Source organism: Musa acuminata, chromosome BXJ3-6 (genome assembly GCF_036884655.1).
Source record: "Musa acuminata AAA Group cultivar baxijiao chromosome BXJ3-6, Cavendish_Baxijiao_AAA, whole genome shotgun sequence".
Lineage (NCBI taxonomy): Eukaryota > Viridiplantae > Streptophyta > Magnoliopsida > Zingiberales > Musaceae > Musa > Musa acuminata.
Window position 1 is genome coordinate 680614 of NC_088354.1, and position 24813 is coordinate 705426.

The 24813-nt window shown below is 39.5% G+C and overlaps 2 protein-coding genes across 3 annotated transcripts; both read left to right on the forward strand.

Moving 5' to 3' along the window:
- The first annotated feature begins 322 nt into the window (after window positions 1-322).
- Window positions 323-20265, forward strand: LOC135641546 (actin cytoskeleton-regulatory complex protein pan-1-like). 2 transcript variants are annotated; one of them, XM_065156964.1, is made up of 9 exons: window positions 323-529; window positions 5685-5763; window positions 5850-5968; window positions 8141-8388; window positions 12569-12721; window positions 12837-12993; window positions 14929-15068; window positions 15161-15196; window positions 18899-20265. In XM_065156964.1, the coding sequence occupies exons 3-9, from the start codon at window positions 5893-5895 to the stop codon at window positions 19763-19765; spliced, it is 1677 nt and encodes a 558-aa protein (XP_065013036.1). In that variant the 5' UTR covers window positions 323-529; window positions 5685-5763; window positions 5850-5892; the 3' UTR covers window positions 19766-20265. The 2 variants fall into 2 exon arrangements, with proteins under 2 accessions (XP_065013036.1, XP_065013035.1); XM_065156963.1 differs by lacking the exon at window positions 5685-5763.
- A 565-nt stretch (window positions 20266-20830) lies between these two features.
- Window positions 20831-22451, forward strand: LOC135639450 (protein RETICULATA-RELATED 3, chloroplastic-like). Its single transcript, XM_065153205.1, has 2 exons — window positions 20831-22131; window positions 22217-22451. The coding sequence occupies exons 1-2, from the start codon at window positions 21070-21072 to the stop codon at window positions 22250-22252; spliced, it is 1098 nt and encodes a 365-aa protein (XP_065009277.1). The 5' UTR covers window positions 20831-21069; the 3' UTR covers window positions 22253-22451.
- The last annotated feature ends 2362 nt before the right edge of the window (window positions 22452-24813 follow it).

A 24813-nucleotide genomic window follows, 5' to 3' on the forward strand; every position in this document is an offset into this window, starting at 1 on the left:
AACGTAACGGGTCAGAACTTGTAACGGTTATGTATTACAATCCAACGCGGTTTAATAAGCCATCCTATCGGTCCAACCCAAACCGTTCTAATAGGTCAACATAGACTAAAGGTTTCAGTCGAACCGCATGAATTTGATGCACAGATCGAGATTGTAACCCAAGCCGGTTTAATAGGCCATCGGACCGTTCCGACCCAATTACCGGGTTTGGTTCGTATCAATCTGACACCGAGAACACGGATCATTCGAACCGGATCAATCCGATACGGAGAAGACGAGCGAGGGGTATTATTAACATAACGCTTTAAACACCCCCCCGGTGGGGAGGTGCCAAGAAACCCCAACTCCCCTTCGCCCCTTCCTCCGAAGCCAGCCTCCCGTCGCCCCTTTTGTTCTTTGTAGGGAACGGAGCCGGCGAAACAAGGGGAAGAAACTCTATTACTCACTACGGCGCCGTGGACGGCGGATACCGAGGTCGACCGAGGGTTGATTCGAGTCCTTTCAAGCCAAAGATTTCTCGTGCTCTTCGGTACGCGTGCTTTCCTGTCTTCTCCCCACTTTTTTGTTGCCGAAGAAGGGATTTTTTGGTTCCTTTTTTTTGGAAAATATTCTTTTATTGAGACGCAGCTTTCAGGAATTTTGGTAGGTTTGTTTATTGTTTCAAGAACGATAAATTTTGCGGTCAATCTAGTTTCTCGAGGAATTGCGGGAACTAGAATGAGTGTGCATTGAACTTGGATTGTGAGAGTGGGTCTTCTTTCTGTATTTTTGATGCTGTAAATTGGTAGAATAGTTGTAGTTTTGGGGTAGACTTGCTCTTCAGAGGGCACTGTGTCGGTGAGCTGTCGATTGCCAGCCATTTGGGGCTTGTTTCAACCACATATAAAAGTAGGCCATTACTGCCTATTTGGTTGGAAGAACTGCATAGGCACCTATGGTTGTATATATCGCTTGGTAGAACATCACTACTTTATGTTAGCCTTTAAATTTTATTTATTAATTCGAGAAAGCTTGAAACAGGTTCCTGGATAAAAACTTGGTGGAGGCATTGATGAATAGAGATGAGAAGTTATTGTTGGTTAAACAAAAGTGACCTTTGAATATTTTTTGTTTATATGGCTGGAAATGAGAGATAAGAAAAATTTTTACACTTGCAAGATGTGCTTCTTACCTTATTACCAAACATGCAACAACCAAATAAGGAGATGGATTTAGAAACAAAGTTAGTGCAGATAAAAGTCCATACTGACACTCATTATAATCAGGGTTCGCCTTATCGGTCTGTACCGGTGTACCAATCGGTTGACGGTATGATACGTACTGTACCGTACCGACATACCATGTGTCGGTATGGAGGGGCATAACAATGGTACAAAAAATGATTGAAAATAGCTTTAATTTTTTTTGAAAAATAGAAAAAAAAGTTAGATTAAGGTTTTTAAGTTGAAAATAAATATAAATTTAGTATAATTTTAGTAAAAATAATCTAAATTAGGAAAGAATAATGATAGATATCTTTTTTGGGCTTTGATGAGTAGTTTTGTGGTACGTTTCGGACCATCCTTCTATTGATATTGAATCATCTACAACGAAATGATTTGAATTGTTAGATTATTTGTTAAACAATTTAAATTTTAAAATTCAAATGAATCAAGTAATCGATCGATGAATTTACTTAGTTCTACCACCAAAAACAGTGACAGGACTTCACGGGCGGTGGATCGAGGTCCTCGATCTTATGAATTTGTATATTAATTTGATATGTTTGTCTGACCTAATTATGAAATTGATCCCATGATATAGTATACTAATACACCGTATGCCATTGGTGCATCAATATGGTGATGGCTGTAGTCTGATCGTCATGAACCATACGTGTCCGAGGCGGATCCTAAGGCAAGTATGACCGTGACATGTATTTGTGCGAAAGTTGGAGCATGTCGAAACTTCTACATTTGCCACTAATTATTTGCTTCGTTTCATAAGATCGATCACTGTATTGCATCTTGAAGAAGTCTCGTCACTTGGGTGATGGGATCATGTCATTGGTCCATGATCTGAATCTTGGGTGGCCTACGTAAAATATTGTTCCTCGGTCCAAGCATCACCCTCAAACTGTGTTAATGAGATGATCAACTCCTCGACATCGCCGCCATCATCGGTCGAGGCATTGTTGTCCATGTCGTTGCCATGTCTCCAGACTGAGTGGGTTGCTGAATACGATTGAGAAGTTGTCTACATGCCTTTGATTAGAGAGTTCTTCCTTTAACCTAGGTGTTAATCCTTCCTAATTAGCATCCTAAACTTCATTTAATCCATAAATTGCAGCTTTGTGGAGTTCAAGAGAGTGTAAATGTGAGAATGAGAGAAGTATGTGAGTGAGAAAGTGATTGAGAGAATATATGAGTTAAAGAGAGTGAAAGCTGAGAGAGTGAATGGACCGTTTGAATTCAACAAATCCTAGCCATTGATCGGTATTAGTCGAAATCTGACCGTTATTGATAGGTACAGACCATTTCGATTGTTAAAGATCTCGTATCGGGCGATACAGGTTCCTCTATTATGGACCACTCAGTATTGGGCAGTTCGTGTGCCGGTCCCCTATCGGACCGGTACATACTGCCCGGTACAGGTTGGCATGGCGAACTATGGTTATACTAATGTCCTTGGGAATAAGTAGTGAGTACTTGGATCCTTAACCTGTGTACTTATTGCCTTATGTATTAGTTTCTAAACAGTTCAGTTTTGTAAGTTTTGAATCTTCTACAAGTGAAGCAAGAAATGCTGTATTCATTGTGGCAAATTGTTTGATATTGCAATTTTCTAGCTGGAGGTTGTTTATCTTAATTATTCTATCCATAAGATTGTCTTTGTTGCATATGTGTATTCCTGCTGCTAGCAAATCCTCTATTAGAAAAAGGTTGATAATGTTTGCGAGAGAGATATAAATCAGTGGTTGTCTGTTGATTAGGTTTTGTTGTTATTTGAAGTTTCTTATAGTGATCGTAAATTCAAATAGTTGCATTAGGTAAGATTCCCACTTCTCAGCAATTTGGACCTTGTCAAAAGCATCCTACGAAGTCGTAGGCTTTGCAATTTGGAAATTGATGTGTAGTTCTGGCTCCAAACCACCTATACATATTTTGAATCATTTATTTCTGAACATACTAGGTATCACATTGCTAAGCTTCTTAAGCTCTTTATAATTTGTCAATGGCCTCTGAGTCAGTATTTCTGTTGCTAATTTATAATTTATCATGTGAGAAGGACCCATGTGTGTCATATTCATGAATTAATTAGACATGCGCTTGCTCGCTCGAGATAAGTAGCTTCTTCCAATGAATAACCACATTCTCTATCTATATATATAACAGCAAGAGACATATTAGCTTCTTTTAATGTTTCCATATGGTCGAAGTATTGCTTAGCACAAATTATTCTTGGTTGAATAGCTACCGTGGACTTTGGGATGTCAATTTTAGTGGTCATAAGGTTGAGATTCTGTTGTTGCTATTGATTTTGGCTTGCTGATGAATTGTAGTACTCTCGAATTTTTTTCGCAATAGTTGAATGTTGTTACATGGTACTGGTTGAAAAAGTGACATATGAGCTTCTTGGTCGACATTAGGCATTGTGGCCAGCTGCCATTTGTGGCTGTATAGGTTGTACCAAGCCATTCATGTTGCATCAATAGATTTATTGTTGGTGGTAGAATAGCATGAGCATCTACTGATAGCATTGTAGAATCCTGAAAGTCACATAGTTGTCGTAGAATGAATCCAATGAATCAACCCACCGTTAATGGTTTCCCAGCATATAGGGTTGGTAATAACCGTAGCTTTTGCCTAATTTTGTTTTTTTCATGATCATCTACTGATAGCATTGTAGAATCCTGAAAGTCACATAGTTGTCGTAGAATGAATCCAATGAATCCACCCACCGTTAATGGTTTCCCAGCATGTAGCATTTGGCTATTTTAGTTTTTTGCATAGTAGCACATGTTGTTGTTGTACAGGATTTTGAGATTGCCACCTTGGTGTCACTTCAATGCTAATAGCATCATTGTTGATCTAGATTTTGACATCTCACTATGGGAGGTGGATTGTGTTTCCAATTCCTGTAAGAGCATGAGCAAAGTGGCTGTCTTTAGTGGGAAAGGTCACAGACACCATCTCTTGATGTGCAATGTTGTTCAGAGGCATGCCAATATTCAAGACTTTCTCTCCTTTACTTGTTCTGGCGTTCTTTTTGTTGGTGCTTTACTTGATTGGCATTAAATTTTGTTTGATTAAAGTCGGAGTAATGTTTACACTAATTGGATCTAATGAAGATTGCAGTGTGGTGACAAGATTGTGGAGTGCTTCTTTAAGCTTCTCTAACAGCTACAATTCTCACAAAGTTCTTGTTGACATATTTGGGTGAAGAACAAACCATTAGTTCCACCTTGTCCTAAACATTTTCAGTCTGACCACTAAGTTCTGAATTGTACTTTATGATCCTCATCTCATCTCCAAAGGTTAAGCTGTCTTCATAAGCATGCTGCATATAAGACCGGTAAAAGACTTGGTTATTTTGGATGCAGGTTGTCCTTGCCCTAGTACCAATTTATGGATATGCTTCTAATAAGCTTCATCTCAATTTGTGGAGAGCTAAAAGCTTCTCAAGAGAACTATCACTTAGGATTACTGCTAACTAATCTACCTTATTTATATAAAAATAGAAAACAAGCAATAATCGAAACATGAGCCTTGGAGTCTCATATTTATCTTCTATTTATAGGGCTGCTATAGATATCTTCTAATCTAACAAGAGTTCAAAACCAGTCTAAATAACTCTATTTAAAATATTGGAATTAAATTAGATGACACTATTGCTTCAATAACCGGCACAAAAACCCTTCTAGGACACGAGGAATGTCTATCAACAGGTTCTTTTAATTTTTTTGGTAGTTTTCTAGGACTAAATACTTGTGATGATTCATCACAACATTGTCATTTTTTATATTTTCATCTAAAGTATATAATGCAAGGTTTGACTTATCGGTCTGAGTCGGTGTGTCGGCTGGCCGGCGGCACAGCACATGCTGCCCCGTATTGGTGTACCGACACACGGTATGCCGGTGCGTACTGATGTTTTGACGAGGAAGCAAAAGAGGTTGAAGAGGAAGGTCCAGTAGAGGAGCAGGGGAGGAATGAGAAAGGAAGAAGGAAGAAGAAGAAAAAAAAGGAGAAGTGTAGTGATACCTGGGAAGCAGCAGCATCATAGCAGCGAAGAGGCAGTGCTGCTGCAGCATCGCAGCAGCGAAGTGGTGAAGATGCAGCGCTACTGCACCATTGCAGTGGCGAAGAGGCAACGCCACGGCTTTGTACGCGAGAAGAGCTCTAATATGCTTTTTAAAATTTTTTTTAACACTGAAATGGATTGGGGCCCATCGCTTTTTGATTTTTTTAAAATTTAATTCGGACCGTCTAAAATAGGGTGGTCCACGTATTGCTCCACGCTTGGACCGGTACATATTGTCCAAATCGTACCATTTTGGGTGGTACAGAGCTACAACAATCCTTGGTATAATGAACATAGTTTGAAAATTTTCCATCTTTAGTATCTTTTTTTTTAGGAGTATCTGGATGATAGATGGAGTTACCTAGAATTTTATATTTCCTTTATTTGATCTTTCATATCAGATTGTGATTAGCTTTCTCCTTCAACAAGATGACAGGATGACTCACCAAAGAACAAAAGCTAGGATCTTTCGATAAATGAGTTAGAATTTTTTTCTTCCATATTAATTTTTGAGTACTATATTTTACATGCTATATATTCACCTATCTTTTTGACTCTTTTGGCAGGAATCTGGAATTTGAGTGATCATTTAACATTTTGGGCAGCACCATGAGTGAAGTTTTCAACAACCAAATATTAGTTGAGAAGCTCACCAAGCTCAACAATTCACAGCAAAGTATTGAAAGTATCCTTAATTTTAAAGTAGGCCTCTTCTTTCATCTCTTTTTCTCTTCATCTCTTCATCCAGATATAAATTGATCAATCAATTAAATATAAAATGATACTGGTTTCAAAACAATGCAATGCATGATATCAAGATTGTTTGACTTAGGAAATTGACTGACATTTTATATTGCTTGGTTTGACTAATGCAACCACATGCCTATTGTGAATTGTATGAAGGCATCTATGAAGTTCTTGACATTTTTCCTGTGTTTGTTAACTAAGGCAAGACTTTTTTGTCAACTGAGAGCAAGCTTTTGTAGCCTTAGTTTATAATGCTGTATTTAGTTATCAACCATATTTGTCAACCAAGCCTTTCTGCTTGAAAGATGGGGCACACTGTTTAGCATAGCTCTATATTTTGAAGGGTACGTTCTGTTGTTTAAGCATTTAGGACCAGCTTTCCATCCAATATCAACACTCTACAAGTGGGGGGTTGTTTTGTGCTAAGAAAAAATTGACAAGAAAGAGGCTTGCTTCTAGATGTAGATGGGAAATTGACTATAAGGTCAATGTTAATATGTTGCTGGCTCTAGGTGCAAGTATGATCATCGGACAAAGATAAATTTGAGGGTCAGCAAATGAAGAGTGATGAGTTTACGGATGTACAATATACAATTTCAGTAGACCAAACTTTGATAATATGTAAACAAAGAGGCAAGTGAACATTGCATTATAGAGATGGCCAGATGTTGCAGTGGCGGTTGGAGATACTTGTGTTTGTAGTGGAAGTGTGGAACCACATTGAAACATAGTGGATTCCGTATTAGTAGACTTAGTGTCTATATTTTGGATGGCCTTTCCTTTATGTATTTTGGTGATTAGTGGGGGATAGCATGGACTTAAAGTTTCATTTTCTTGTTGTTTTGACTGAGATAACATTCATGTCGGCTTATTAGTCTTCCAAGGCAGATCTTTATCTGATCATCTATGACATTAGTTTATTTTTATATCAGTTTTGTTTTATTTCTCATTACTAGTGATAGCTATTTGCCCAATGTAACTATTTCTAAAGCTTACTATAATTAGGTGAAAAGAAAATGGCTGTTGTTTATATGGGTTGTTCTAGCTTGTTGGGAACAACACATTGTTGTGTTGTCGCTGATATTGTTGTTGCTGACTTGCTGCTTCTGTGATATTTGTCACCTGCAACCCTGTACTCTGAGTTCTTTCCTAGTACTGTCATGGTGTGTGGTGCAACACCAGGGTTTATCTTCTTTGGCATGTCGCAGATACTTGCCCATCTATATGCGAATGCATCATCAGCAACACATCATGCTGCAGGGCATTAACACCTGCTGGCAATCGTTGATCATGTTTTATGAAATTATTCTGCATTATTTTGCTTTCATATCATCATCCATGTTTATCATCTTTTTAAAATATTGTTCCTTTTAAAATGACAAGCAAACCCAGTCCATTTTCTGAAGTTAAGTTAGATCAAATGATACTGCATTTAAGAAACACAAATATTTGGATTATTAGGTATCATGAATGGCCTTTTTGCTTGGTGTCAGTTGGAACCACAAAGTTTCAATCCTGAGAATGTATTTACGTTTACACACAAGATTGTACATTAGGAAAGAAGCAGCAATCTTGTGATCTGGGGTTTGGATACATGTCCATATAATTTATGATTCTTCACTTACATCTTACACTTTGTGGTTGCAATTTTTCTGGAGTAATGTACATCTCTTGGTGGTCTTTCTTGGTAAAATTCAGCAGTTTTTTGTGCTTTCCATGTTTCAGTTGCTTCTTTTGAGTTTGTTGGAATTCTCCTCTGCTCTTACTCAATTGTGGAAAATTTTCCTTTTCTTTCTCTTATCCTATTCTTTTTGTGACTTCGTTTCCTCTCTTTGTGCATAGGTCACTTTCTTAATGAAATAGCCTGGTAGTCTTTTGCCTTAACTTACAAAGGGGTGTGTTTTTCTTGTTGTATGACTTCTGTAAGCATGCAAATTTTCTCCTTTGGAAGTTTTCGTTTGTTCTGTTTTATCAAGATACAGCAACTAAACCGTGCTTTTGGTTGCAATATGTTGCATTTATTTCATTCAATTTGAGTGTTGTTCTTGTCATATCTATCATGTGTTTGGTCAGTTTGATATTTCTTTGTTGTTTCTTAACTGGGGATTAGCACTATCAAATTGGTGTATTTTTCACCGGAAGAAAGCCAAAGAGATAGTTGAGACATGGGATCAAGCATTCAGTAACTCTCCAAGAGAAAAAAGAGTGCCTTTTCTGTATCTGGCAAATGACATCTTACAGAACAGTAGACGCAAGGGAAGCGAGTTTGTAAATGAGTTTTGGAAAGTGCTTCCTGGCTGCTTAAAGAATGTCTATGAGAATGGTGAAGATCACGGAAAGAAAGTGGTTAATAGACTAGTAAGTGTTTTCCATTCTATCATTTTTTTGCTTTTGTAAATTCGTATTTGACTGTTGATCCCAATTCCAACAATAATGTTCCTGTATCACACAAGCAGTTGTGCTATGCTTCTTTGACATGGCAATTCTTTTTTTATTGGTAGTGCATATCAAATGCTTTTTGTGTTGTTTACTTTCTAATATTTTGAGTCCGTTGTGTGCTAGTTAAGAAAATATGGCTTTGTCTCTGCTATTAGGAACTAAGGTAGTCTCCTTTGTTAATGATACCCTTAATGGCCATAGGAAGTTGAAGCTCTCTATGAAGCCCACTACACGAGGATGACCCTTCATCTCAAGATTAATTAGGAGAGGAAGCATCAAATAGCATGCTCAGTTCTTGTCCTTCATCTCATGGTTAATTAGGAGAAGAAGCACTAAATGGATAGTTCTAGAGGGACGATTCTGTCTGCTCATGCTCAGTTTAAGAATTTTGTCCCTTTCGTCTCTTTCTTTGCCCCTACCCTTGTCTACACCATCCTCTCCTCTGAATTGAGTTTGTATTTTGACCGCTGGTGCATCAAACATTTGCTGGTTGTATTAAGTAGTATCATTTTATTCTTCAGAATTTGTGGAATAATTTTTACATCACATCTCCTGGCATGATTTCTTGTCTATTTCTTGGTCTCATAATGCTATGGTTCTATTTCCTAATGGATGTTGTCATGTCCCAGCATTGCTTGTCGAATTTCATGGTACCTGTGTTTAAGTACTTAGATGTCAAATTTTAGTTTGAAAGGAAAATGGCCATAATGTTGTAGACAACCCACAAGGATTGCCCCAAGGGGCTTAGGACGACAACGACAACAACAAGCCATTATGTCCCTACCATTTGGGATCAACTACATGGATCTCATTCCTCTACCGAGCCATGCATAGGGCAGCAAACGAAATCCCTAGTTGAAGCAAGACCATTTATATTTAATAAAGCCTCACACTTCTAATCCCAATCAACACACAGTCTAACTACCGGGTATAGTTCTCCTTGCAACATGTTTGTATTAAATGGTATTCGCTTACCTTGTTCTTTGTTGGGGCTACACCTAATTGTTCTCTTTTTTAGTGTGCATCCATCTTCACTTTCTTAAAATAATGGCTTCTGGTACATGTTCAAAGTTATTCGATACAAAAATTCATAAAACATGGTTAGCCTTACAATTGTACGATGAAAATTGTCTTTTAATTTAAGGGCACATTGTCACGGACATTTGTCGTGCACCCGCAACACCTTCGTTAATGGATTGTTCGTTGTTTTTGTTTGCTTGTACATATGTTTGACAGCGTGTTTTGCTTTGTTTTTGTGTTTTTGCTTGAAAATTATGAGCAGGAATAGTTTACAGGGCTGTGGAGCGATCGCTCACCAGAATGGGTAAAACGTCATCCATCTTAGCACCCCAGAAGCTCCCAAGTGGAACAAGGTTGGATGGGGGTTTAGGGTAGTGTTGGGCGTTGAAAATTGTCTTTTAATCTAAGGGCACAGTATCACGAACAGTTGTCACGCACCAATAGCACCTTCGTCAATAGACCGTTTGTCGCTTTTGTTTGCTTGTACATATGTTTAGCAGCATGTTTTGCTATATTTTTATATATTTTTACTTCAAAACTGTGAGCAAGAACAGTTTGTAGGGCTGCAGAGCGATCGCTCACTAGAACGGGCAAAATTACCCCAGAATGGCTCAATTTTTGTGTGTCATGGCTTGTTTTCTAGCAGATTGCAGTGCAAAGCAAAACATCAATCATCTCAGCACCCCATAAACCCCAAGTGGCATAGGGCTGGATGGGGGTTTGGGATAATGTTAGTCGTTGATTGGATTCACAAGTTTGCACGTTAAACCTACGAGAATTTTCCAATGCGCCCAACACTTGGTGAGTAGTCGTTTGCGGGCTTGCGACTGTTCGTTTGCCTTCTAAAGTCCTTTGTTTTCTCCTTAATCTCTTTTCTCTTTTGCACACCAAGTGTTTACTGAATTGCTTATGAAGCTACCCTCTTCGCGGGATGTCAGGACTTGTCTGTCGCTCATTTTCGAACTAATTAATTTTCTCTTTATAGGTCCTTCGAGACCTGAACGAGGTTGTAACTAAGTTGACCCTTTGCGGATGGATAACACAAGGGTGCCTTACGACTTAGGCAATTGTAGCTAAGTCCGTGAAATTACGGTATCAGAGCGGGCAAGCAGTTCGAGCAAACGGCGAAAGTTTGCAATCTCGCCATGGTGAAGCACCATGGCCAATCGAACAAGATGGGGCAAGTGGGACCATTACCCCAAGCAGTCGCAGGTGGGCTGCAAGTGTAAACTCACTATCAAGTTGTTGGAGTGCTCAAGAGGAGCACGACATTGAAAATGACCTGTGAGAAGTTGGCTATTCTCCGCGAGGGGAGGAAGCACAATCCGGAGTGCCATTCGCGAAAAGAAGCCATAAGGAGAGGCTTATAACTGCAGAAACCCACCTTGACATTCTGGAAACGAGCCTAGAGGAACTCTGCCAAGGCTAATGAAGGCTTCTTAGGATAGAGAACTCGCAAGAGGAAGCGGAATCTTGGATTGACAAGGTCGAGTCCCGAGTAGATCGATTGATGGAAGACACCAAAGACTTAGTGCAACACCTACACGAGGTCGTGGTAGAACTCACCTCCAAGATTACATTGCTCACAAGGGCTCTTAATGCGAGAGGGAATAACACTCGTGTTGCTGTGCCATAAAACTTGAGGGTACCCGAGCCGCAATACTATGGAGGTGTTAGGGATGCAAAGGATCTCGAGAATTTTCTGTTCGGTATGGAACTATACTTCCGAGTTACAAGGCCCGATTCTCAAGAAACCAAAGTTTCGATAGCAACCATGTATTTGAATGGGAATGCAAAACTTTGGTAGCGAACACGTTGGGAAGAGATCCAACAAAGTTGGTATCGAGTGGACACATGGGAGGACTTGAAGTGGGAGTTGAGAACTCAATTCCTACCCGAGAACATGGAGTTCGTCGTAAGAAGGAAGCTGAGACAACTCCGCCAAAGTACTTCCATTCGTGAAGTAGTTTTCAACAGTGATGTTGGACATACAAGACATGTCCGAGAAGGGCTAGCTGCTTAACTTCCTCGATAGCTTGAAGTCGTGGGCATAATAGGAATTGCATCGAAGAAATGTCATCGATATGGTTGGGGCAATCGTAGCTGTGGAAAGGTTCACTGATTTTGTTTCCTCGGAGGGCTTGGGGAAGAAGAAATAATCTTCGAAAAATCGCCCCATCTAAGTATTCCTGAGGGAAGGAGCCCGTGAGCGAGCTAAAGAAAAAGAGTTCACACAAGGGGGTGAGTTCAAAAGGCAAGGCCCCAAAACCTAGCGAATGCTTCTTGTGCGGAGGATCACACATGGTGAGGGAGTGCTTACAAAAGCAAGTACGAAATGCATTAATAGCATGAATCCATCCCCTAAAATCAGACAAGGGCAAGATCGTCGCCCTTAGTTCGAATAGTTTGGAATCTAGCAACGACGATGAGGAGTCGTAAGGACTCCGGATGGGAGCAATGCGCTTGTTGAATTTGTTACGGGGTCAAGTAAGGGAGAATATGGAGACAAAGCAATAAAAAGTAGGGAGTAGCTAGTTGATATACGTGGACATCAAGCTAAATAGTCGAACCCGTGCAATGATGGACATAGGTGCAACGATTTTAGGGGATGGATTCATGCTATTAATGCATTTCGTACTTGGCTATATGTAAATTCATTGTATAATTACTGAATTCTGGATTATATATGAAAAGAATGTTCCATTCTGTCAGATTATCTTTTTATAGCAAAAAATTGGGGATATGCAACATCAAAAATGTTCTAGGAGTACATGTAGTTGGTAATGCCCCAAACATTTGTGTTGTTTGGTTCTTGAAATATGAGCTTAGTTTAGCTTAATGTAAGAGTGATGCCAATTTGAGTTGCTCATACCTAATCAAGTATTCTGAAGTATTCCTTGTAGTGACATTATTTAGCATATGCGGAATACTGGTAAGGTGACACTGGCATTTCCAGAGAATGACAATGATTGATGTGTAGTACATTCTTGTCAGAAGCTGAGAACAAATACCATCTTCTTCTGGCACACTAATGACAGTGGCTCGTTCGTTCTTAATTCTTTTTTTCTGTTTATTTCAGGTAGAAATTTGGGATGAAAGGAAAGTCTTTGGTTCTCGTGGTCGAGGCCTTAAGGATGAGATTCTTGGTAATGCACCTATTCTTGTTTCAGATAATGGGAAGAGTACAAATCCCATAAAATTTGTACGGAAAGATGCTAATTTCGTAAGAATAGTAAGTAGATATGTTTTTTTTCCTGTGTTGGTTTATTTACTGTTTCTTTCTTACAGAGTCAACCATTTAAATAGTTCTCTATGCATATCCTTCATGATGTTTGGTGAATACCCAGAAACTGGCTCTTGGAGAAATGCCTGAAAAGATAGTGACTGCATATCAGTCCGTGCTTGATGATCGTTCCAATGAAGATACTGCCTTAAGCAATTGCAAAATTTCTGTTCAAGTACTGGAGAAGATGGAAAAGGACGTTGATGTTTCCTGTACACAAGGTAATATTTGTTCTTAATAGCAAATTTTTATGTATTTTAAAATGCTTGGAGGGGCTATAGTTACAATTTTGATGGGATGTTTAGTTACAAATGTTGTGTTTTGTATGCTCATTGTAACATTACTTGTATGTTTAGTTGTGTGAGTTGCATGATTGACATATATATTCTTAGCGACTATAAAGCCATAGAAACATTGGTGGTAACAAGTTTTGCTTTCTATGAATTCATATCTGTTACCTTCTAGTATTCTGTTGAGTTGTTATTGCATATGATGACAAAATCTTATTTTTGGGTACAGCTTAATTGATTATTTAATGTTGTACAGTTGAAAGAAAACATGAATACTTGTACTTCAAACATTGATCAATTGTTTTGTGGTGCATGAAAAGACTAGCATGCAGCTATGATTTTATGATTCTTGCTACACATATATTCAAATTTGAGACGATGATGTTTTGTATGTTAATTTTCCTGGAGAGAATATTCTGACTTTGACTATGGACAACTACATTGCAACAACAGGTCTGAAATAATGCATTAGTAGTCTTACTAAATGTACAAACTATGGTCATCATGCCTGGCCCTGTTGTCATGTAAATCTCCAGTCCGGTCTTATATGAACCAGGATTGTGGCAAGTTGCCTCAACTTGCAGTAAGTGCTATGTTTGGTTCCTTAAGGTATTCACTGGTCTTCACAACGAACTCTTTCTAACATCCATCATGTATTCTTTTGAAAACAAACTAATATTTTCTTTAGATTTGATAATTTCGGCCCTCAAATCATGTATTCTTTCATAATTCATGTATTAATTTTTTTTCAGTCTTCAGTTCCTTATTGCCAAAAGTGATTATCATATTGTCAACATGCAAAACCATTATGATGACGAGTTGAAAGCAACCACTGACATGCTTTTCTCTAGTCACGTGCTGTGGTTGTTCTGCTAAACCTTCAAAACCATTTTTGTTCTTATATCTGGATTGTAATTTGTTATAACCCTTATGCAACATATGTATGGTTGGCTAATGTCCACCCTCGAAGGTTAACATAGTGGGTATATTTTATAAATAACTTAAGCAACTACCAACCATTTCATACCAGTTACTCGAATTTGTTTCTGTTTAACCTTTATTAGCCTAGTGAACCTTCTATAGCTTTATGAACACAGAAGCAGGTATGAAGTAGAGAGATTTATAAGGGATAAATATTTCAAAATTTTAAAGCAATAGGACAATCATCCTTGGATGGGTTGGACAGATTTTTGCTAAAGGGTGAGTGGGTTATCAGCCGTTGTGTCAGTTTGGATTGAAGTGTTGGGTACCTAACACTAAATCAGCATGGTTTTAGTCTTCAATGGGAATTCTAATGCACTTGGTGGCTTCAATTTACAGTTTTCATATTCATTTAAACGCTAGTGGCTATTAAATATGACTCTGACCACTTCTGCTGCATTTGTTTTGATAAACCGATTGATGTGTGGTTTAGATCTTCCGACTTTTCAATCCCTCAAGCCATGGAATGCTTGTCCTGCCTGCCTGTGCTTCCTTCCCAGTTTTGGAGAGATATGGAGGCCAAGGATGAAGGAAAGCTAGACATTGTTTTGTTTCAATTTTTCCATATTATCTTTAATCCTTTCATGTTACCTGTTGGCTGTCTTGTGTTGGCACGGCATTTGTCATGTTGTGCTGGTCTCCAACCTAAATAAGAGGTATTGATATCTTTTTATTTGGTGGGTATGAACATTTTCAGCTTCTGTCATTGTAACCATCAGGCGTATCTGGAACTAAAAAAAGGGTGGCCAGTGCTGTTAATGCAGGGTCCAGGGAGGGTCTGTGTATGAAGCCTGATTGGTTGCTTTGTGTTCTAATGCTGTATTCAGTCATATTCTTGTTATGCTCCCAATGAAGTGTTTATGTTGTTATTTGTTTCATGATCAGGTAACCAACAAGGATCACCGATGATCGATAACCTTCAGGTGCAGGAAACTATCCTTAAACAATGCATTGAACAACTAGAAATTGCTTTCGCAGCTAGAGCTACACTGGTTGCTCAGCTAAAGGAGGCTCTCAATGAGCAGGTTGTGTTTTTCTCATGAATTTCAGTAGATAGGTCTTAATATTAGACTCTCCGAGTGTTATAATTGACTTTTACTGGAATTAAATAAACCAGGAATTGAAGCTGGAGCTCATCCACAACCACTTACAAGTAATAACTCTTGTCCTTTACAATCGAGTTTGAATCTGTGATATGTTGATGGAATAAGTTGTATCATATCATTATTAGAGAAATTGAACTTGACAGTATTTTCATCTTTTGTTTAAAATTCCATAAAAAGAAAAATTCTGTGAATTACTTCCTATTTCCTTATGCTGTTGCTACATTCAAAAATATGGGTAATCTCTGTCTTTGGGAATTTTTATAGATTTGAAAAGTGTGGTCTATTAAACACTAGTTGTGGTCAAATATATACTTTTTGTATTTCACGTTATCTAGTTTTAATACTTAAATTGCATTTGATTGTGATTTTGTTTTCTACTTGGGATAGTTTGTTGTAATGATCTTTTATGCCATAAAATAGTCCACTGAAATTTAATATCACTACATCCATCATTCTTGGTCTCAATATGTAATCTCTCTAGTGGTTACCAAGGTTTAAAATCTTGATCCATGGTTGATATTGGATGATGGCTCATTATGGATCAATGATCAACACTCAATTAGAATTATCTGGTCCAGAGAGAGGGAGGGAAGAGGAGGAGATGGAGAAGATGGAGGATTGGTGGAGCAGGAGGTGGAGAAGATGGAGGAGGTGCTGTTGACCCTTACAAGGAGTGCTTACATGGCTTGGTGGTGGAGGAAGCAGTGGTACAGAGAGAAGAAAATTGTTACAATTGACAAAAAACCTAAAAGAGGAATTCATATCTTACCGGCTGATATATGTGATTTCAATAATTAAAACTGGGTAGTAGACCTGGTAAGATTGATTCGTAGAATATGCTTCATCATATGCTTTAGGATGAATTTATAGCTACCATTGATACCAAAGAATGAAGTGTGCCTTGGATACTTCAGTTCATCTATATAAATGTTTTGATTGATTGGGAGCCAGCACAATGGCATGCAAGTTGTCCCTTTCCGGTGCATACCAACAAAGGATTATTGTTTAAAACTAGGGATGTGCCCATGGTAATATCTTGACTGGCACAGTATGGTATTGAGGTTGTGCTGGCCAGCATAGTAGAAGTCGCCAAGTCTTTGTATTGGCATGAGTTGCTAGATTGAAGACCGACTCCCATTAAAATGGCACGTAATAGGCATGATCGTCACATGGCCATTACATACAATCCTCACATTTTTATTTTTGTCGATTGCATTCGTCTACTATGTCTGCGTAGGCTCTTACCTTGCGCTTGCTTTGGGGACCCTGGGCCTGGAGTTAGCAGCAGCCATGGGAGGAATAATTGAGATTATCAGCTTTATCTGCAGCCATGTGAAGAGATGAGGTGAGATATGGTTGACAATCCTGCCAATGGAGGAGAAAAGGAGAAAGCACAAAGAAGGGAAAGCATGAGCAGTGGCCATGTCGAAATGTTTGGTGAACTTTTTGAGGCAGGTGCCAAGGGAGACAGTGGCACAGTGGAGCAGCAACTAGGAGGCATAGTAAAATGGTTCTTGTGAAGGTGTCTCAGTCATCCTTGATAACCAGGGTTGTCATTGTTGGATCGAGTGGCAAAAAGGTTAAACTCGTTGGTGAGGGTGTCCTACACAAGTTGCTTGAGCATTCCTAGTGCTTGATCTCGGGGTTCAAGAGGGCGGCCTTGCCATGGTGGCTCAGATCTTATGCTTCTAACATCCATTTGGCCCTCTGGCTCCTCCCCACAATGAGGCTTGAATTTGGGTCACCTCTGAGCACATAACCTGGTGAGACAGACACCGGCATGTAGGTGGAAATCACTAATGCCTGGGAAGAGGAAGAACAATGTAGTCATTGCTGACAACATTTGTCTTAAACATGATAATCAACAACAGTTGTTGTAAGACAAATGAGAAATGGAAAAGAAAACATGTTAAGACACATCATCAGTGGAGAAAGTGTTGCAACTCCCTACCTTAGCTTATATAGCTAAAATTATACTGCTTGACTTCCTTCTTTTCTGGATATTTATTTCTTTTTAAGTCGTCCATAAGGTAATCTTTTAGCAAGTATTAGGTGGCTGCAAAGTGAAAATGCAAAGGGTAGCAAGACCCTGATTCTTGCCCAAGTGTCAGCAACAGCTGATATCAAAAATTTTACATGGAAGATCAGCTTGAAAGATTTACATTATTGATATGTTTCGAAAGTTGCAACATGAAATGAAGTACTGCATGCCTTTGCTAGTCATTGTAGAAGGTTCAAGCTTAACCTCTATAGTGAAATAATGAATAAATGGAAGACAGGAATATGATGGAAGTCAGCATAATAACTTGGATCAAAAGCGTTTGTTGCTTTTATGAAGACATGCATCTGAGCAAGAAACTGTCTAGAGATTTATTAAACAGTCACAGTTTACTATTAAATGTTGGTGAAGGACTATAGGTGCACACACAGATTTGTTAAGCGATTTGCTCAGTCAGTAAAACCACTGTTTGGGAATGATACTCTGGTTTGCGGAAAAAAATTGATGAGTGAAATAGGTGAGATTCAAGAATAAGTGCAAGACAGGCACAAAGGTCAGCTATCAAAGAGAAGAATTTCCTGTGGAAAAGATAGTTAAAATATTAAAATACAGTGTGCCAAAGGAAAAATGAATAGTTAACAATTGAAGTAATATCATCCAAATGGCCCCAAATGCACCTCAATTTGAGACCCCTATTTGGGCACAAGGAAGCATCAATTTAACAGGGTAAAACTTGGAACCTGCTGTGTCTCATTGCATCACTAGGTGTACTTGTTAAACAAGAATTAAGATGTCAATTTCCTGTCAGCAAAGATATGCATACTTCACAAGTGGACGGCTATGCTACACTGTTGTGTACACCTATATCATGAGTAATCAATGATTTAGTTTGTGGTGTTATAATTGACCCATCTCGAAAGACTTATAGCATGTCATTATTGCTTTGTATTATAAATGTCAATAGCATGCTACAATTTGCATGTGCCATCCAATGCTGAGCAAGAATGATGTGCAATACTTTGTTGCGTTTGAACAGTTGCAGCTTTGTTCTTGTCATATCAGGCATACAGTGTATAAGCTTAACCAGGGTACACCTATTGTCTGCATGTTCATGTTAAAACCAATTTACTTATACATGTCAATTGAGGTTAATTTCATGAACTCAACCCTTCAATAATAAAGCTGCATGGGTAAAAGATTTACGACTTGAGCTGTTTGTGTGCATGAAATTTTTTGTAATACTTGGCTTGGTTTGGGTTCTAACTTATTAAAATTGATTGTGGCTCCTGAATCAAGTTAGAATTACTTTAATGGAGGCATTAGTTTCTTATGTTTTATTAATATACTTCTGAAAGGAAAATTCTTGGACAACATGAGGCAATTAACTGATTTTGCTACTGATTCATGGTGTAAATATTTCTTTCTTGATGATGGAACTATAGAACACCTTGCTTTATTATCTGCATATTCTGAAGTGAAGACTTTATTCTTACACATTTTAGGACCTAGGCTCTCCAGGTTTGTTGGTTTGAATGTGACGGTTTCCTGAGTTTGATGATTCCCTGATTTTGACGATATGACCATGTTGATAGTGAAGTCACTGCTGTAATTTAGTCTAGTATCATGTATTGCCAATTGTGCCTGCATTTTAAGCTAGGACCGTTTTATGAATGTTGTGTTTGATGATTTGATCTAATTCATTTTTCTTTCACTTAAATTGGTTTTCGACTTTTTGTTTGAAAATTTGCAGATTGCTCAATATCAGACCGAAAATACTAGCAGCATGAGGCAACGACTTGGTTTGGCCACCACCACAAATGAAATTGTTGCTGGCACGACACTACCTGTCGGAAACTTTGCATCAAAAGTGACATCTGCTACAGAACCCAAAATTTCTCCAATATCCATCACTCAACTGGCACCGGCCCAACCTGTAACATCAATTGCCAGAAGCTTAAGCAGTGTCGAAGACGATCACAAGAAGGCAGCAGCTGCCGTTGCAGCAAAGCTTGCTGCATCATCATCCTCAGCACAGGTTCTTACCTCTATTCTATCCTCTTTAGCTGCAGAAGAAGCTGCTTCCATGAGCAATGGTCTCAGTTCCCGAGTCGTCTCCAATAGCCCAAATTTCCCTTTGGAGAAAAGGCCCAGGCTTGAGAACCTAATGTCCATGGCTGATATGGACAAAACTTCTTACTTCAGTCAGGTGCAGCAGCCACAACAACAACAGCAGACAGTTCCTCTTGTGCTTCCACAAACCTCAGCTGCAAGTATGCAACAATTCTCCCAGAGTAATCTGGCACCACCTAATATTACACCACCACCTCCGCCTCTCCCACCACTGCCTCCACCACCGATGCAGCAGTATGCGCATGGAAGTGGAGCAACAATAAGTGTAACACCTTATGGGTTCATTGGTGGTTCACTGGCCCCTCCGCCACCTCTACCTTCCAACCCATCTCTGGGGTTGACACGACCTGGTATTCCACCACCACTTCCACCACCACCACCACCACCACATCAGCAACAGCAGCCAATCACAGTGGGGTTTTACCAGTCTCCAGGAATTGGGTTCTATGGGCAAGCACAGACTGCTCCCACTGTCCAGCGACAGTAAAAAACATGTTCTGAGGGTTCTACATGACCCAGAGTTTTTATGTACATTATTAGCAGCTTCAATTAATGCAGATTGATGGAATAGGTCAGAGTGATCTAGGAAAAGCTAGATTTGGAGCACTGATCTTGGAAGATTCAATGAACAAAGTCATCGGTGATGGACACATCAAAGTCCGGTTAGTGAAAATGTTTGAATCTGTTGTAATCCCCTACAAGAATTTTTTGTTTCCTTTTCCAATGGATGATGAACCCACCTCTGTGGGTCCTGTTAACCTTTTATTTCTCTTTTTTTTTCCCCTTACATTTTCTTCCTTAGTTTTCTTCACTGTTATCTTCATGATCGGAAAAGCTGCCAGTCTACAAGTGCAAAGGTCCAGCATCCTTGAACAAGGACCAGTAGAATAAAGTAATTTCTGTATCTATAGGATACATAGGAACCGAAGCTGCTGTGCTGACATTACTGTGTTTATGCATATTGGTGCCATGTTGGTGATTGTTTTATACTGACTTAAGTTGTTGTCATGTTCATATGTCATTCTCTGATTGTCACCATAAATTACGACAGCTTTGGTATCTAGTTCGGACAGTCATTATATATTTGTGCTTGTTGGTATATATTTTGGATTATAGAGGAAATGAATGTGTTTATTTCAGTTGTTATCATTCAAACTTGGTAGGGGCTGTAATTAAGCTACAATTCTTGGTTCAGATCAGCCAAGTATTTGAGTTGGACTATATGTTATCATTCAAACTTGGTAGGGGTTGTAATTAGTTGGGTCATATGGGTAAGCCAAGGGAAAAAGGGGGAGAGAACTATTTGAGTTGGAGCACATTTATTAGATTTTATATCACATTATATATACCATTAAAGACATTTATTAAAAAAAGGTAATTAGATCTCTTAATAACCAAATAATCACCACTAGGATGCCAACGGTAATCTAATGGCTGTCAAGCTTAAGGTAGAGATGATAAAACAAGAGAGGCATGTGGACAAGAAGGAATCCAACACTTGCCATCTGCCTTCCAACATCTAATATTTGTCTATGACTGCGTCAATTTTGACCATTTTGTAGCACACCCATAACAAAATATATTCTTCAATATCCTGCTGCGCAACCAAATCTATTTCGGATCTCCACCACCATTCTTCATTGGTTACGTATTCATAACCCCAGCAACCGCCGCAACCCCCCTCACTTGTGCTCCTGTTGTGTTTGTAGATATCCCTTTCGCCTCTCTCCCTGTCTCTCTCTCTCTCTCTCTCTCTCTCGCTCTCGCGCGCGCGCACACGCCCAAATCGCCATGGCCGCCCCACTCCGCTACGCCCTGCTCCATAACCCCGCAACAGACCTATCCGGGAAACACCATGGCTACATCCTCCGCGTCATCCCCTCCTCCTACCGCGCCACCGCCGCGGCGAAATCCACTACTTTATGCTCCCTCCTCCGTCTCAAACGCACAAACCCTAACCTCCCTCGCTCCCTCTCCTCCTCCGATCTTCCCTCCCCTGGTGGCGGCGCTGGCGACGGCATTCACTTCGGCGGCGGCGGCGGTGGCGGTGGATGGGGCTCCGATGGGACTCCCGGCGACCATCACCACGGCGAGGAGCCCTCTGGTGGTTCCGGGCCCCTTGGCGTCTTCCTCGAGGGTTGGCGAGCTAGGGTCTCAGCCGACCCGCAGTTCCCCTTCAAGGTCCTCATGGAGGAGCTCGTTGGCGTGAGCGCCTGCGTCCTCGGCGACATGGCCTCCCGCCCCAACTTTGGCCTCAACGAGCTCGACTTCGTCTTCTCTACCCTCGTCGTTGGATCCATCCTCAACTTCGTCCTCATGTACCTCCTCGCCCCCACTTCTGCCTCGGCCTCCGCTTCCTCTGCCCTCCCTGGAATATTCGCGTCCTGTCCCACCGGCCACATGTTTGAGCCCGGCTCCTACTCGCTCTTCTCCCGGCTCGGCACCCTGGTCTACAAAGGCGTCACCTTCGCCACTGTAGGGTTTGCTGCAGGGCTTGTGGGGACGGCCATCTCAAATGGATTGATTGCTTTGAGGAAGAGGATGGATCCGGAGTTTGAAGTTCCCAACAAGCCCCCTCCCACGATGCTCAATGCCTGTACCTGGGCCTTGCACATGGGTTTGAGCAGCAACTTGCGTTACCAAACGTTGAATGGCATGGAGTTCGTGATGGAGAACGTGTTGCCTCCGGCTGGTTTTAAGTCGTCCGTGTTGGTTTTGAGGTGCTTGAACAATGTGTTGGGTGGGATGTCATTTGTGATGCTCGCAAGGCTGACCGGCGCACAGAAGGTAGAGGCGGATAAGGGAGAAGAGAAGAAGAGATCGATTGATAGTGGTGTTCTAGCGGTTGCAGAGGTTGGTAGCACAAATTCGCAGAGTGCATCAAGTAAGTGATTCTTGGCTTATTGCTGACGGTCTTCTTTTCCTTTTGTTTGCAAAGGAGGGGGAAACATCGAATTGCTCAGAGAAAATCTAGAAAGAGAGATCAGGGAAAGTGTTTTCACTAAGCCAAGTTGTTTGTACTGTAGGAATGCTTAAGATTGGTGTGATTTATTTCAATGAATAATGAATAATGAGGTGAATTTGGTAGAATAATTCAGAACAAAAACATCTCATGATGCTATCAATTATAAATTATGTGCAAATGGTTCAATAATGTAAAAGGTTTTGCTGAACTGCTCCATTAATTGCAGGATCGATAACTATCATGATATTGTTGAATATATAATGGATTATTAACATATGTTAGCATGTATAGAAATTAAGTTGCCATCATACGTAAATGTTGCTTTTTTCATGTTCGAGTTGGCCATCGGACTTGATTTCTCCTATAGATCGGACAGCAAATAGTTTGACATTATTAGTAATAGCTCTTGTATTCTCCTTTAGGTTTTGGGAGACTTTGATTTCTATTTTTTCCCCAAGGCATTTTAGACTACCAAGAACTTGGATTTCTATTTCATCAAGCTGCTCCTCACCGTCCTATTCTGGATTCGTTACATAATCCGTGTCTCCTTAAGAGTCTGTCTTTTTTTGTCGCTTTTATGAGTTTATTCTATAATTTTCGTTTTGATTTTTACATTTGACAAGTATAGTGTCTGAAAAATGTATTTGTTATTTTTGTCTGATCTACTTATTAAAATTAGCTTACGGAGTTTTTCCCCCCTTAATTTGTTCCATAGCTGATGTTATATTGATGCTCTTTCTGACGTCAAACCACAAACTGAAATGAAATAGCCTATTCTTTCATGAGATCTCACAAGTTTAACATATCTTTTAAGGGGATTGAATTTTTCATTAAGTCAGCTTGGGGAAGAATTTTGGTGTCTTTGCTTGATATCTCACTGATGTTCAAGGAGAGATGTAGTCATGGCTTTTGATTCTGGTTGGTTTGATGTAATTGATTAGCTGAGCTTTGCTCGAGCATGAGAATGTTGAGGTTCTGAATCAGGTAAAACATGTCAATTCTCTATATAAGCCGAATACAGGCATGATATTGTTTGATCATGTTTGATCGTGAATGACTTGATAAAGGCATGGCTTATAAGTTTTATAGTACAAGTAATATAATATATTCTAAACAATATGAACCATTAGATTTGAAGGGAAATAGCTATTTGAGGCCACATAAAAGGCATTCTTTTTATCTGATTGATTTAATCTAATGATCATTGATCACCCAAGGCCCTCATAAAATGCTTAAGTTAGAGTAAAACCCTAACCAACCATTTATATTTTGTTCTCTTTCTTATTCTTTCTATGATCTTTGCTCATTTGAGCAGTAGTTTGCTAACAGTCAGGGAATTGCATGACTCCATCCCTACACTGCCTTCACCAAGATTGAGCACCGCACCCCATCATCATTATCACACACCACACACCATCTTCATAGAGCTCCCATTTCTTGCACCCCTCTTGGCAGTTCAATTCTTTGTTCCATGTGTCACTCCGCTCTATATGAATATATGCTCGAAATTATGGATCTTTTACTGTTTTGCTAAATCTTGTTGTATGGATTAGATTCCTTCTAATGTTTGGATTTTTTTTGTTTCAATGAATCTTTTTTCCTTTCAATGCCTTGTGATCCTGCCAAACACATACAAGCTGAGTTAGCTTGTTCATTCTCAAGCTATGTACAAACACTGCACTCGCTAACTATACTGAGCTCAAGCTGTGCTGTAACATTCCTCTGTTCATTCAGGCCAAGGAACCAATGTATTCGATTTGTTTACAGTCCAACTTCCCATGCTCGTAGCTTTTATAGAATCTATACTATGATCTCTGTGATGAAATGGAAGGTAGCTTTTTGAATGCCTTGTGAGAATACTTGGATATTAGTTATATCCAGATGGATGGAATTTAGGAGTTTATGTACTTTAGTACATAATGCTGTGTTGTGAGATTTCACCTAAATGCATTAGGTTTAAGCCCATGGTTTGGGGAAATTGAGATGTTTAGGCAAACTATTGGTCATGATAACTAACATTGTGATGTTTAGTCAAACTAATGCATATGATTACCCACAGAATGCTCGTAGCTGTGAGAGGAGATGAATGAGATTAATGAACAGTTATGATTGTATTACAAGATTATCAGGAAGGTAATAGGTTTTGGTTATGTTCTAGTGTTGACAAGGTTTACAGATCAGTATAATACAAATATGAATTGACATATTAGGAGAGGAGAGGAAAGGAGAAGAATAAGAGGAGAGGGAAAAAGATTATTGGTGGAGCTAGAGGAAGAGGAGGCGGAGGGGAAGGTGACGGATGAGGAAGATAAAGAAGGTATTATTATTTGTGAATAACAGGAGACCATTGACGAAGTGATGGCAACGGCGATGATATGGAAGTGAAGCTGGTGACAACGGTGCCAATGCGAAATGAAAAAAAGATTATACATTGCTACAGTCAAAAATAATAAAAATTTGGAGAGTGAAATCATTCAGTTCTTATTCCAGTTGGCTGTTGGACAGGTAAATATCAATGTATGCTGGTCGTTATAGATGGTATATGGAACTTTGTTTGTTGATATGGATAT